The 14,338-nt window shown below is 50.1% G+C and overlaps 5 protein-coding genes and 1 non-coding gene across 6 annotated transcripts; 4 read left to right on the forward strand and 2 right to left on the reverse strand.

Annotated features, from left to right (window-relative positions):
- The first annotated feature begins 598 nt into the window (after window positions 1–598).
- On the forward strand, window positions 599–680 carry AKAW2_t40015S. Its single transcript has one exon. It is a non-coding gene; the product is annotated as a tRNA-Gly (tRNA).
- A 363-nt stretch (window positions 681–1,043) lies between these two features.
- AKAW2_40870S (Rieske [2Fe-2S] domain protein) lies at window positions 1,044–2,432 on the forward strand (the record flags this gene model as incomplete). The annotated part of the gene is made up of 1 exon (XM_041689247.1): window positions 1,044–2,432. The coding sequence occupies one exon, from the start codon at window positions 1,044–1,046 to the stop codon at window positions 2,430–2,432; it is 1,389 nt and encodes a 462-aa protein (XP_041542950.1).
- A 591-nt stretch (window positions 2,433–3,023) lies between these two features.
- AKAW2_40871A (beta-glucosidase) lies at window positions 3,024–5,595 on the reverse strand (the record flags this gene model as incomplete). Its single annotated transcript, XM_041689248.1, has 3 exons — window positions 3,024–5,308; window positions 5,359–5,521; window positions 5,578–5,595. 3 exons carry the CDS (start codon window positions 5,593–5,595, stop codon window positions 3,024–3,026), a joined length of 2,466 nt encoding a protein of 821 aa, XP_041542951.1.
- Window positions 5,596–6,527: 932 nt separating this feature from the next.
- On the reverse strand, window positions 6,528–8,713 carry AKAW2_40872A (alpha-galactosidase D; the record flags this gene model as incomplete). The annotated part of the gene is made up of 5 exons (XM_041689249.1): window positions 6,528–7,251; window positions 7,298–8,096; window positions 8,147–8,203; window positions 8,259–8,557; window positions 8,607–8,713. The coding sequence occupies 5 exons, from the start codon at window positions 8,711–8,713 to the stop codon at window positions 6,528–6,530; spliced, it is 1,986 nt and encodes a 661-aa protein (XP_041542952.1).
- Window positions 8,714–10,091: 1,378 nt separating this feature from the next.
- On the forward strand, window positions 10,092–11,501 carry AKAW2_40873S (D-alanine--D-alanine ligase family protein; the record flags this gene model as incomplete). Its single annotated transcript, XM_041689250.1, has 3 exons — window positions 10,092–10,637; window positions 10,692–11,309; window positions 11,361–11,501. 3 exons carry the CDS (start codon window positions 10,092–10,094, stop codon window positions 11,499–11,501), a joined length of 1,305 nt encoding a protein of 434 aa, XP_041542953.1.
- A 1,755-nt stretch (window positions 11,502–13,256) lies between these two features.
- aspf34 (cell wall protein PhiA) lies at window positions 13,257–13,880 on the forward strand (the record flags this gene model as incomplete). The annotated part of the gene is made up of 2 exons (XM_041689251.1): window positions 13,257–13,548; window positions 13,618–13,880. The coding sequence occupies 2 exons, from the start codon at window positions 13,257–13,259 to the stop codon at window positions 13,878–13,880; spliced, it is 555 nt and encodes a 184-aa protein (XP_041542954.1).
- Between the last annotated feature and the right edge of the window lie 458 nt (window positions 13,881–14,338).

Below are 14,338 nucleotides of genomic sequence, written 5' to 3' on the forward strand. Positions count from 1 at the left end.
GTCTCAGCAGCGCGCCAAACTGATACGATGGGAGAATGATGCGAAGCCACTCGTTGGCTATTAGACCAGATGTGGTCTCGTTCGGGTGGGCCATAGACCCGAAAGTCGTGCAAGAAGAGAACACAGACCAAATAATCTAGAGTGTGCTCAACCGGATGATCCCGTAACTAGAGTTGATGTAAATAGGACGAGCATCGTGGAACAAGCCGAGCGCCAACTGATCACATGTTAGGCAGTTACTGGGCAGTTTGATATGAGATTACCCGATACATAGCACTTGGATGGATGATGATACTATTTCGATGAACTGATGGGATAACGCTGGATGATTTAGTCGGTAATATATATGAAATGTTCCAGTCGAGATTCACCTTGGAAACTATCAAATAACAGCAGGAACGAGCGGGACTAGAACTCCGACTACTTGAAAGAAAGAGATAATATATCTGACCATGAGAATTGCAAGATGAATCAAATTCCCCATTTGTTCACAGGAATTATAGCATAGAGCTGACTACTTATTCTAAATGCAATAGAACAAGCTGACATTACTTGTGCTCCATATAAGCTAAGATAAAACCCACATTTTCAACAACAAGCGTTAATGGTGTAGCGGTAACATTCAACCCTTCCACTCCTCTTGTGAGGTTGAGCTCTGGGTTCGACTCCCAGTTAACGCACAAAAGTGATTTCTTTTTTTCTCTGCTCCACATACGTATCTGATCCTAACCAATCGATCATACATTGTTTACACCTCAATAGTCGCCATTCATGACAGCATCAAATTCGCAACCTTCATACTCAACTCAATTTCGGCCCTCTGAATCAAGTAAATCGCCCTGTCATTCATTCAGGCACATGTCCGACCGACCGACCGATCGCCTCCCACATTACGGGTAGTGCCCCCACCCTTATCCAGAACCCACACGTGACCTCAAAAAAGGCCGCCCCTCCAATCCCAAGAAATAATTATTGCACTCTACCAACACCCCCTCACGATAACGAATTTCCTTCATTGCCTGTACAGACCGGCATATCACACCATGGCGCGTGTCCGCCTTGCCCCGCTCTCCTCCCTCACTCAAACCCGCTACGTCCTACACCTCTCCGACGGCAAACGCCTCGTCCTCTTCCGCCTCCCCACGATCGAGACCCCGAAAACCAAAGACAAACCTCGTGCGCGCAATGACGCCAACGGCTGGTCCTACTACGCCATGGAAGCGGAGTGTCCGCATGCCGGCGGCCCGATGAAAGATTCCTCCATCGACATTGAAGATTCGGCGTATATCGTGTCTTGTCCGTGGCATGCATATGATTTCAATGTTGAGACGGGAGAGTCGAGTGTGGGGATCAAGGCGTGCACGTTTCCTGTTGATGTGAGCGATGAGGATATGGTGGCTGTTGAATATACGTCTGAGAAACTGGGAGAGGGAGTGGAGTTGGCGAAGTTGGAGGCTGTGAGTGAGCAGATGAAGTTGAAGAAGAGTGTCAAGGGTGTGAATGGTGCGAAGACGACGAATGGAACGCGTGGTGAGGATGAGACCGAGACCGCTCCTATCCGGTATCTGGATGACAATGCGACGGTGTGTGAATGGTGTGCGCATATCTTGAACACTTCGAACCCGGAACATAAGATCGAGTTGACGGCGCATTTATTCAAACTGTTTACGGAGCGGGAGGGAACGGATAAGCCTATGGTTATCGGGACTAGGGACGGTGTTGACCTTCCTGATTTACCGCCTAGGGATGGCGTCAAGGACGTGAATCGACAGGCAGTTCCGAAGCCGGGTAGAGGTGGTACGCAGAAGAGCAGGATCAACATGCTGCATGCGCTGGCGAACATCGAACAATGGGCAATCGATCTGGCGGTTGATATCTGTGTGCGGTTTGCGAAGTTCCAGACGGACTCGCCGGATGCGCTGGGTCTCCCGCGGGCGTTTTTCCACGACTGGTTGAAGGTCGCTAATGATGAGGCGAAGCATTTCTCTCTTCTCCGGACAAGACTCGAGGAACTTGGCTCGTATTTCGGTGCCCTTCCGGTCCACCATGGACTATGGGACTCTGCGACCGTGACTGCCCATGATCTGCGCGCCCGGATCAGCATCATTGCGTTGGTGCACGAGGCGCGTGGGTTGGATGTGAACCCAGTGACGATTGACAAGTTCCGCAAGGCCGGAGATGGAGATAGCGTGGACACGTTGGAGATTATCCACAATGATGAGATTACCCATGTCACGACGGGCCATCGCTGGTTGACCTGGATTTGTGCTCAGGAGGAGACGGATCCCGTCAAGGTGTTCCGGGGAAATGTACAAAAGTACTTCCGCGGGCCGTTGAGAGAACCGTTCAATACAGAGGCCAGGCTGCAGGCTGGTCTGGATAAGAGGTACTATGAAAATCTCTCGGGGTACGAGGGGGTTCAGCCTGCTTGATCGCTCGTTGGGTGGTAACTACCTCCATACTGGAAAACGCTCCAGTTTGTTTGCTGTCCTGGCAGCTGAGCACTCCTTTAGAAAACAAGGCCAGTTTTGCAAAAGCTTTACCAACCCACACCCTTGCCAAGGCTCTTTGATTGCCAGTAACATGAGCATCAGGATCGAAATGATGATTTATCTCTGTTCTGTCGCAGGATCCGATGTTGCAGACATTGTCATCGATGATAGGCATACTCAGGCACACCCTCTGAACATCTCGTCACTGTCTGAGCAATCATAACAAGAAGTGCCCTACGTGAGGGGCAAAGCACCGTGAACTTCTTAGTGATGCGACACTGAGGGAGTTGTGCCACTCATTCTTAATCAAGGTGCATGACCCCAGGTACGTACTTGTGAGACTCGTGTGGTCAGGAGTATCATAAGTGCCCGCATATTTTATGTCTCGAGATGACGACCTCGTCAAAAGCATGTCCATACAACTAGAATCATTACAAAAGATACCCCATATAGATTAGACGAAAAGTTTAACAAATCATTCAAAATGAATTTCTATACATCTAATCGTAACAGTCAAAGCTCGTGAGCTCATTAGATCGTCAACGTCCCCGTCAACTGGGTATCAAGCACACTCTTTCCCACATAAACCGAATAATCACCCTTCTGCAAACCCCAAACTTGGTTCACTACATCCCATGAACTAAGATCGCGTCTCGTCAGATCAAATTGGACCTTCGTGTGATGGCCCGGCTGGATAAGTTTCTTCTCGAAACCACGGAGGACCTTCGCTGGGCCACCGGGGATACCCAGATAGAGCTGAGCGACTTCAGCCGCAGCAACAGATCCAGTGTTGGCGACCGAGCAGGTAACCGTAGCCACTACATCCCAGAGGGCGGGAATACCGCCTTCCTCGATGGTAGAGTTGGGAGGTAGATAGTCAGTGTTCGCACCGGTGTTAATGAAGATCTTGAGACCCGAGTAATCGAAGGTGGAGTAGGTGAGACCGTAGCCGAATTCATAGCGAGGGGTGATGTTCTTCTGCTCGAAGGCCTTGTAATCGATATAGACACCTTCGGTGAAGTTGTCCTGCGGGTAGTACAAGTCCTTAGTTCCGGAAGGAACGACAGGGCTCAGGAGAGCACCGTAGTCAGAAGCGTTCTTGGCGACGGTGTAGGGAAGACGGCCAGAGGGGGATTGTTTGCCGTACATGATCTCGACGAGGGCGCGACCGCTGTCTTGACCGGGGAGATGGCCGTAGATGACGGCAGTGACGTTGGGGTTGTCGACCCAGCGGTCGACGAGACGGATGCCGGCGTTGTGGATGATCACCATTGTGTTATTGCATTGGGAGGCGACGTTCTCGACCAGAGTATCGGAGTAGGGGTCGGCCACGTACGGACGGTCCCAACCTTCAGCTGCGGCTTCATTAATGAAGACAAGGCACGCTTCACTAGCCGGGTTCACAACTGGAGACTGAGAGGCAAAGTCCCAGGCAAGGAAAGTGTTGTCTTCGTAGGCCTGACGTTGGAAGGCATCGAAGGGAGCGTCGATGTAGGATGGGGTGCTGGAGCCCGAGCCACCCCCGGAGATCATGGTACCATTCAAGGCCACACCAGGGCCATTTTCAGAGGGGTTGGTGCTAAAGAGGAACATGTATTTAAGGTGAGAGGGGTCCACGGCGGTGCCGTTAGGATAACTTAGAGTGTTATCGAGGCCCATGGTCCAGAGACTCCAGGAAAGGTCATCCATGGTATTGCGTTGCGCGGCGATGGCATCATATCCGAAAAGTGAGAGGAACTTCGGTTCCTTCAGAGGCAAGGCGTTGTCAGTATTTTTGACAATGACGTGACCTTCGATAGCCTCCTGGAGAATGGTGGCCTTGGAGGCAGGGTCGCGAGCATCAACTGGCTCATGGGGTTCCAGCAGGCTGATGGGCATGCCAAAGCCAGGGTCTTCAAGCTCTGCATACTTGTACCATGCAGCGACGATGCGAGTTGCCATGTCATCGAGACGCGTAGACGAGAGCGATCCATTACGGACAGCCAACGATAGATTACCATTTTCCCAATAGACGGAGTCAGGCATGACCATATCGAGACCTGCCGCTGCACTGGCAATACCCGACTGCTGGGCATTCCAGTCAGAGACGACAAACCCTTGAAATCCCAGTTCACCCTTCAGCAGACCGTTCAAGTTCTTGCTGTTTTGACATCCATAGCTGTTGTTGATGCGATTGTAGCTGCACATGACGGCACCAGCACCAGCTTTGACTGCATCCTGGAAGGGCCACAAGTAAAGCTCGTGGATAGTTTTGTCATCGATATTGGAGGAAACAGACTGGTTATAGCTGTCTTCTAGTAGTTGGGGCGTGTTGCGGTTCGTCTCCTGCTCATTTCCGATGAAATGCTTGACGCAGGCAATGACAGACTCCTGAAGTCCACGGATGGTGTTCTGAACGAGGGAGCCAGAGAGGTAGGGGTCATTACTGTATCCTTCCCAATTGCGACCACCTCGCGCCATGCGGCCCAACGGGCCTACAACGGGTCCAAGAGCAACATTCGCTCCCTTGCGCTTGAACTCTGCACCCATATAATGTGCGTGCTCATAGGCGAGGTCACGGTTCCACGAAGCCCCGATATGGAGACCCGAGGCGTAAGCGTTGACCATGTCAGTTCCCCGCACACCGCTCGCTGCATCTTGAAGACACATCCCTGGGTACCCCAGTCGGGGGACACCACCAGACATTCCAGAGCAACCGTTTGTCGTAGACGTATAACCATAGGTGATGTTATTCTTCTCATCGTCGGTCATCTGTGCCACGAGAGACTTGGCTTTAGTGAACGCCTCTTCCCAATCACCCGATCCACTGGTTTCGGCTAATGGCTGGATTAGATTTGATCATGACTAGCAGGTCAGGATGACTTACGAGTGGGATAGACAGGTTCTGAGCGTCCATAGGACCAGTAGTGCTCTAGCTCAGCAACGTCGACTGTTCGCTTCTGGACTACAGCGGCATCTGCCAGCTGCAGCGCAGCCGCATAGAGGGTGAGCGACACCTTCATCTTCTCAAAGTTGCTGCGGAGGATTTCCTTGATGGCGAGTTAAGAGACATCCTAGGCGAATATCTGGGTCCTTATATACCCACGGCGCAGGATCCAAACATTTGATTTCCGCTCCAAAGTCAACTATGAACCAACCCCATTCCGACCCCCTTCCAACCCCATTCTATCCACAAATCCGGCCAAGGCTTTGTAAATTCTCGGCAATGACAGAGGCAGAATGACGGCGGCATGGACCGCACAAGAAGCCGGAAGAATGAATGGCATAGGGTTCCGGGTCAATCTCGGAATCATAGCCAATTAGATGTTGCACAGCGAGCGACATCCGTGGGGATAGCTCGTATGGTGAACAAGTCGCGTGGCCGACTTCGGTCTCCTGTTCGGCTCCACGAAGTCGGTGCCATGAGTATGGAGCGTTGAATTGCGGGGACTCCACACTCGGAATAAGCGAGACCTCCGCGTTCTGCACCCCAGAAGGGGAAAACGTGACGACGATGCCGGCAGAATTTCGGCAGATACTACCATCATGTTGGGCTCGCAAGGGCGCCAAGTGAAGCTAGCTGTGGTTAGGCCGTTTGTGCCATGGTCTTCTTAATAACTGCGGAACCTTATTCGATTCTCACACTTCCCCAGAACGATGTCATTCTCCCCGAGCACGAGAAATAGGGTGGGGACTGGGGAGACAAACATGCCACATGACATGACAAATGAATGACTAACTGAATTAAGGGGAGTTGAAGACTATTCGGAGTATGTATCTTCCCTCTGGGGGGCCGGCAATTGGATTTCGGTTCCGACTGGAAATCCCCCGGGGAGAAGCTTAGTGGTTGAAAGATGGAAGAAGAGAGGAAAAAGGATGGGAAGAAAAGCTGGTTGTGTCCCGCTCTTCCCCGAACTCGCGCATTCCCGTGCCCACGATCAGGTGATTAAAGAAACGGCACGGCAGCCGAGAGCTTCTTCTTTCTTCCTTTTCATCTGCCAGGGCCTGTGATGGATGAAGATGCTCTACGGTTGCTACTGTACTCTCCTAACCCTTCTAATCCAACACCCGGATTCCCACAAAATCGGCCCCGTAAGATTGGAATCCTTCGTCACCCCCCACATTTCCAACTACCACCTCGTTTAACCCTTCCTTCCAGCCACTAGTCAGTAGTCCTAAAGTTGCAGTATCCCACCATCCCAACCCCGGACCGAACAGCTCGCTATGTCTTCCGCTCAGCGGCACTTCGATCCGCACCGGATCCTCACTGTTTACCGTCACGGTCAAGTTCCGAGAGTTGGATCCCCAGCCCCAGGACGAGTCGAAGGCAATCTCGTTGTTAATCCAGTCAATTTCCAGATACTTGCTCCCACTCGTAGTCGCGGAAATCGTTGCTTTGGCTGTGCCGCTGGGACTGATGTAGCCGATCTTTGAGCCAACCGGCTGACAATAACCGCTCCCACAGGTAGTCAGTGTAGTAGACCCGGCGAGGGTAAAGTTTGTGCAAGGGTAGTACGTTCCATTCGGAGCATTGACGTGAATGGCGTCAATGGGTATGGAGGTGTTGATGGTAATCGTGTTGGAGGAGCCGGCAGTAAGTGGGATGTTTGCGGAGACTAGCGTGGATGATGCGGGGACCTGTGCGGATATTATACTCTGGTTGGCATTTGACCCGATGGTGATGGTTTCTGCTGAAGAAGCTGGCTGCGAGAAGTAGACGCTAATGGTGTACTTGGCACTGGTTGTCACGGCGTAAATGTTCTTGAAGGTTGTTGTTTGTCTAACAAGTCAGAAACATACATGTTGGGAAGAGACGATGAACATACCCAGAAGACTCCCCGAAAATTTCTCGTGGATACACTCCGACCGCAGTTGTATTCTGAAGTTCGAGCAGCATCGTGCCATGACCGGCTACTGTCGATGTGTACGAAGTGAGCACATCCTGCGCAGTAGTGCCGTCCCAAATGTTCTTCACAGTCCCTGCATGTTGGAGCCCAATGTCCGGCAAATCTAGAGTCAGGTCCCTGCTTTCATTGCGCCAATTGATGACTGCAGCGACTGTCCGTCCATTCGATAGCGGCCCACTCCATACCTCATAACCCTCTTCGGTCCAGCGCCGGCGTAGACTCGCACTCTTCCCTAGTGCATCCTGATTAAATGCTACCACGTCCTTTTGTTTGAGCACTGCTAGTGACGCGTCATTGATGGCAGTGAGCTCGTCCTTCAGTGCAGCGCCAATAATCAGCGGGCTCTTGAGAATGGCCCAGAGAGAGAAATGGGTCTGTTCCTCCGGGAGAGAAAATATATTATTCCCCACTTCGAGCATGTCGAGGTCGGGCCATTGCCCTGGACCAGCAAAATCCGTTTGCGGAGCTGCCTGGTTTATTATGCGGTAAATGGTCCGCCAGGCAGGGATGATGTCGTTGCCAATCCGCCAAGAATGACCGAGAGCAGGGGCCCAACCTGCGGGGAAGCTAATCCCCCATTCGCAGATCTGGAATAGAATGGTTCGATTTTGCTGCGATAATGCATGAGACATGTTGGCAAATCTGGGTTCCGGAGAGGTGCTGGGGGCGTAATTGACGTTGGGGTAGTTAGTTGCGGCGTCAGAGTAGCAGTTGTCGTCTAGATAGCCCCATTAGAATGTGGACTCGAGCAGAATACTATGGACATACATTTGAGAGAGTCAACGTTCCACGAGGCAAATGTCCTGGCATCTTGTGCTTCGTGATCTACGGTGCTCGATTAGCAATTCGCTCTCGCATTTGGCCTTGATTGTTGGCATACACAGGCTTCCTGTCTCATTCGGCGGACTTCCACATAACAGAATTCCAGAATCTTGGTACACGCCGAACAAGAGGCCCAAGTCATGGAGGAAGTCACCCATAGCAGGGAAACCTTGAGGAAACAGAGTTTCATTCCATGTCAAGGATCCGTCAGGCAGTCGGTCTGCGACCGTCCAACCGCAGTCTGTCGTGACATACCGATATCCAAGTGATGATAAGCCTAGGTCAACCAATGCTTGTGCATTGGACCGAACGATGGTCTCGTTTGGGGAGCACGAGTAGTGATTGTATGTGTTCCATCTGGCCAATGGTATTAGTGCTGTATATGGTCAAGGCGTGCTCAGCCTACCCCATTTGTGGTGTCAATGCTAAGCCATCTTGCAGCCGTGGCTGTAGGGATGTAGCGGTTACTACACTGCTTAGTGCAGCATATGCTGTGAAGTGAAGCAACATCATAATTCTCAACGCCGGCTGTTAGTACTGAAGGCGCTGAACCATGAGTTGCGTCAAGTGCGGGGTGCGTCTGCAGACTATTTGTATTCATGCATTTAACCGATGCTCTCGGCCTGAAGACTCGGACATAATGCATCTCTGTTTAATTAGCCGGGAACACAAATTTGCAACATCATCTCACAGCATCGAACAGTCTTGAGCAATTCTGATCATCGCCAAACATTCATTTGCTTGGAGACTCATGTAACTGACGACAAATATGTTTTCATTCACGGCGTGGCGAGAATAGGCTATATGAGGGAGGCTATACTCCCGCCACCATTCAAGATGTCTTAGACTGCATTATCCGGATAACCTTCGCTGCTGCGACTTGTGCTTTCATCATCGGTGGTCGGCCATGAGAGCCGTCTGGATGGCTTCAGCTGTTCAGGTGGGGACAAATTAGGTGGCAGTAGGCAAACCCTTTCATGTAACCGAGAGAGCTGTGAGATACGTCATGGTTGGGTTGATTTAGAAATAGAAGCCAATTACCCTCAAATCCAGCTGTATCGAGCCGATGACTGCTCTTTAAGCATTGTGATGGTCAATCGGGAGATCATTGAGCACCACAAATGTTCCACCTCAATGTCTGAGTTTTTGATTAAACCCGCATTGATCTTTTGCATAATTCTCTTAGATTCGTCAGTTGTTCATTGCCAGGTACCCAGCCGGAAGCATCCGTCCTGATCACCTCCCTCATTCCATACAATTCCTGCAATTTATCTTGCACCGGATCACGAGCTTCTCTGACGTTGCATCTTTGAATCTGACCTGAAGAATGCTATTGAATCCCCCTTGGGCAATTTTGACGATTGAATGAATGCCATAGAATGACAGACGACATTGGAAAGTACATCAGTATGACATGGTAGCGAGACGCACTTCTTCATTGAGTCAAAGCGACGATAATGAAACATCTCTAGTCAAGAACCAGTGTCAATATAGCTCAATCTATTATCTGACATTCATTATAATGTCACCTTTTGTCGAGAGGTAACAATCAGCGAACACCTACCAAAGCCGACGAGAAGTGTAGCCAACCAAGGTGCAATAGTTCCATGAATTGATACAGATGATAGTATAGATTATTTCAATATTCATTCACTATTTATATGGCTAATATACTCGAAATAAAACTTCCAAGAACTACCAGAAAGGAGGTTTCGCCACTCCGAATGCCATCCGTCCGGGGTTTGGCTATCTCACTAGCCGCATAACAAGGCGCATCCGTTGAACTAGAAGCAATCACCGTAAGACAAGCCATAATTCTTCAGAGCCCGAGTTTATTCGCATATGAGGGCAAAACTGGATCAGCTTCGTGATTGGATAGCCCGACGCATGAATGCAAACGCACGATAGAATCAGAAGACACACCGCAACTTCACCTATGAGAATTGTATGCCAAATCACACGGTTTATGCGTATGCAGTACGGCTACGGTTTCGGACGTGACTTGTCAGAATTGCTCAAGCAGGATATAAAACGCGGACGGATTCTCACACTACTGTCAATCCAAATACGCGCCGTTATGACTCACGGATCCCTCAAAATCGCTCTCATTTATGAGTTTCGCGAGGCCTACAAAGCCCTCGGTTATTCAGATGTGGACTGCAACAGGTTTGAGGTCGGAGAAGCTGCCAATCACATAGCTGCAGTTCTCAAAAAGTTGGGACATGAGGTTGTCCTTATCCCAGATATCCATTCTCTGGTTAAAAGGCTCGCAAATGGCGAGGGTAGTACATGGGACTTGGCATTTAATACCACAGAGGGCCTACATGGATTAGCCCGAGAAGGTCAAGTTCCCGCGTTGTTGGAGGCCTACCAGATCCCGTTCACGTTTTCGGATGCGGCCACGATGGCATTGTGTTTGGACAAGGGCAGAACAAAGGTCGGTGGGCATTGGAACTATTTCAGACCATTGCAGCTAACAGACGCTTGATAGATGGTCCTTGAGCATTTCAATGTCCCGACCGCCCCCTTTGCAGTGATACACTTCAATCATACCCATGGAAAGGCGCAAGTCTCCTTAGATGAGATCCTGTCTATGGTTCGCATGTCTCGCCATTCCGAAACGCTGCTGACGCAATATCCGTTATTCGCAAAGCCTCTTGCCGAAGGCTCTTCCAAAGGAATTGGAACAAGCAACAAAATAAAGAGCATCGAATCCCTATGTGAGGTGGTCAATTCTCTCCGAAAGTCTAGCCCATCATCGCTTGGGGTTCTCATCGAGAAGTATCTTCCGGGACGAGAGTTCACTGTGGGAATTCTGGGAACGGGCGAGGATGCATGGGTGGTCGGTGTCGACGAGATAGTATGGTGTAGCAACGGGTCAACAAAATCTAATCCTGAGACAGTAGAGTACACCACTGAAAAGTCGAAGTCGGTCGAGGATTGGGCTGGAGAGGCAGACGAGATCAAGGTCGGTCGGGATGACCAAGAGGCCGACCTTGCATGTCGGACAGCTCTTCGAGCATGGACTGTTCTTCGCTGTCGCGATGGAGGAAGAGTTGATATACGGATGGATGGCTCCTCTGGGTCGCCAGTCGCTCATGTCATGGAGGTAGGCAGATCAACTGACAAACTTACTTGTCCTTGGCTCACAATGGTTCAGATCAATCCTCTGGCCGGTCTTCTCCCACATTGGTCACAATTGCCCATGATCGCCGAACACAACAATGTCTCGTATAATGAGCTTATTGAACACATACTGAAGAGTGCTTTGAAGAGGCGGCGGGCTCAAGTTCCGAGCTGATGGTATTTGCTGTTACAGAATAAGCTGAGTTGACGAATGCGTAGACATAATCAGCACCAAACCACTATGGGAAGGGAAATACTTTATCCATGATGTAACGTAATAGATTATATATGCTGTTAATATGCCGTGGCAGCACCAAATGTTAAATTACCATACAGAAGGGCTCTCGTTGCGTGATCTGCCCGTATCTTTCAGCTTCAAGACTTTAATAATCTAGAACTATCTCTGTCTCAGTCGATTATCAGCCTAGGCTTCTAAACTAAATGCCTTTTAGCTGTGATCACCAGTCTGTTCCATACATTCTCTGCCCATTGACACTAGGGAAATAGTACGAATGACTCCAATGTCTCAGGTAGATATTACTGACTGAGAGAATGCCACTTAGAGCAACATTCGGCTACTGCACCATCCTAAATAGCCCTCTCCATGCCAAGAGACTTCTTCGGACTATTAGCTTCTATTGGAATCGAGGTACATGCCACATCTGCACGCTCGAACTGGTAGTAACTATGATGTAAACTGCGTGATTCACCAACTGAATACTGACAATCAATCTGAATGCAACGACTCTTGGTGACGGACAGTCTACCCGCGATGTGCGACTCCAAAACATTCTCGGGTAGCTGAGGGAGAGAACAAGCAAGAATGGAGTGGGTGATACCTCCCATACAGTCTCATCTGTGGCCTCGATACCCCGAAGGTCCGAATGGTAGTATCAACAAGGTACTTCCAATTGCTAGTAGATCTTATTCGCCCAAAACAAGGAACGAGTCTATCGAACTATACCTTTGTCGATCCCATCTCATCAGTGGGGAATTGTCCCACAATTTCTTCAACGGCGGAAGGCCATCGGAAAGGGGGAGAGCCACTCATCACAACCTCAATCACAGCCTCGCCGGCTGAATCAACGGGTAAATAGTCAACTAAGACAACGGTTTCGCTTGTCGTTGTTCCCGAGACTTGCCAATCCATGATGAGGCTTTGTGGAAATCGCACCGCACCAATCCGCAAGGGTCTATCCTATCGACCCCCTCGTCCCCTCTTACCAGTCCCATAATCTCCCACGAAATGGACTATCTATATCTCCCATCACGGCTGCAACATATATGTATGTCTCACTATCAACCCCTCATACAGTCATCCCACATCCCCGTAAGACACTCCTCTCAATCAATGACAAACTCATGGTGTCACCTCGGCCCGTCCGCCTCCCCCAGAATGAGACATGTCTGTACTAATGTGGGTCTCATATGCGCCGATCGATTTCCCTCACCCATAAGAAGCGAATCCACTAACTGGAATTCCTGCAATCACCGTTGCCATTTCTCCGATGTCTCGCCAGGGGCACCCACATGGCCTCCAGCCACAGCCAATAAACAGGCCTTTCAAACCCCGCCGTGTTAAATTTAGGTCATTTTATTGCCATCGAGGGGGGACCCTGAATTTTGGACTAAAGTAATCATCTCCCAATAGAAGCTTCCATCGGACCAATCGCCCTTTCCGGGGGCGATGACAGCATACCTGCTGTGCTGGGTAAGTAGGGACTGCCTGTGGGTTGAGACATTGTATATTGACAGCTGTAAAGCGGCCGTTACTAATTATGGTGCTGGCCGAGCGAGATGAAAGGTATAAAAGGTAGCTTGATGTCCTCGATAATCAGACCTTCATCATCACAACAAGCCTCTCACATCCTTCAACTCCAACCAACAACAAACCAACTCTTCTCAAATCTATATCAAACCATCCTTCAAGATGCAGCTCAAGAACCTGATCTTCGCCGCCGCTACTGCCGCCGCTCTCCCGGCCACCGACGCTGCCACCAACCAGCCCTTCGGCGTCATCTCCATCCACTCCGGCAGCGGTGTTCAGTATGCTCCCTTCAACGCCGCCCTTGGCAGCATCTTCGCCGGCCTCAAGAGCCAGAACGCTAGCTGCTCCAACCCCCAGGACCAGACCGCCACCTTCTTCCTTGACAACGGTGCTCTCTACCTGTACGACCAGTCTGAGACTCCCCAGGAGCTCTACGTTGACCGCTCCGGCATGGGTATGTTTATCCTCTTTTTTATCGTGTAATAAAAAGTACTTTTTGCTAATATGGATTGATTTGTCACAGGCCAAGGCAAGATCGGATACACCACCGGCGCTCAGCCCGCCCCCAAGAACGGTGAACGCCAGGGCTGGTCCATCGACCAGAACAACCACCTGCAGTTCGGTGGAAAGGACCTGATTGCCTGCCCCAACAGCATCCAGGGTGCCTGGAGCATCTGGGCCGATGCTGGTGTCGAGAAGCCCGGCTGGAACGAGGGCTGTGAGGGTATTGCTGCCCGCGTTGAGTACAGCAAGAACCCCAACGTTTGCTCTTACACTTCCAACTAAGGCAGTACGGATGAGTCCGCTGAATACTGCTTGACAAGATGCTTAGTTGGATATTTTGAGTTCTGCTGTCGAATTTGAGTTATTCATTTAATTTAGTGCTACATAGCGAATCCATTCTATTCTCTTCGCTGAAAGCTGTGATCAAGTAATTTCTGATGTCCAGTCCTCTGAGAATGAGCATACCTCGGCAGTGCCTGGAAAATCTTAGGCACCTTTTTTGTCGATCGTAGTTACTTCCGAACAGCAACATTAGCTTTTTCTCAAGGATACTTCGTTCCTCATATATCGCGATGACGCTAAGAGAACATTGACATAACCATGACATCAAAATAAAACTCGATAGCTTATCATCCTGTGGGGATCTAATCTTAGCGTCGATACCTGTCGACATCTGGTCGAGAACCATGGCTATGGTAAACAGTAACCACCGATATAATGATCCAACACCCATAGGGAAC

Source organism: Aspergillus luchuensis, chromosome 4 (assembly GCF_016861625.1).
Source record: "Aspergillus luchuensis IFO 4308 DNA, chromosome 4, nearly complete sequence".
NCBI lineage: Eukaryota > Fungi > Ascomycota > Eurotiomycetes > Eurotiales > Aspergillaceae > Aspergillus > Aspergillus luchuensis.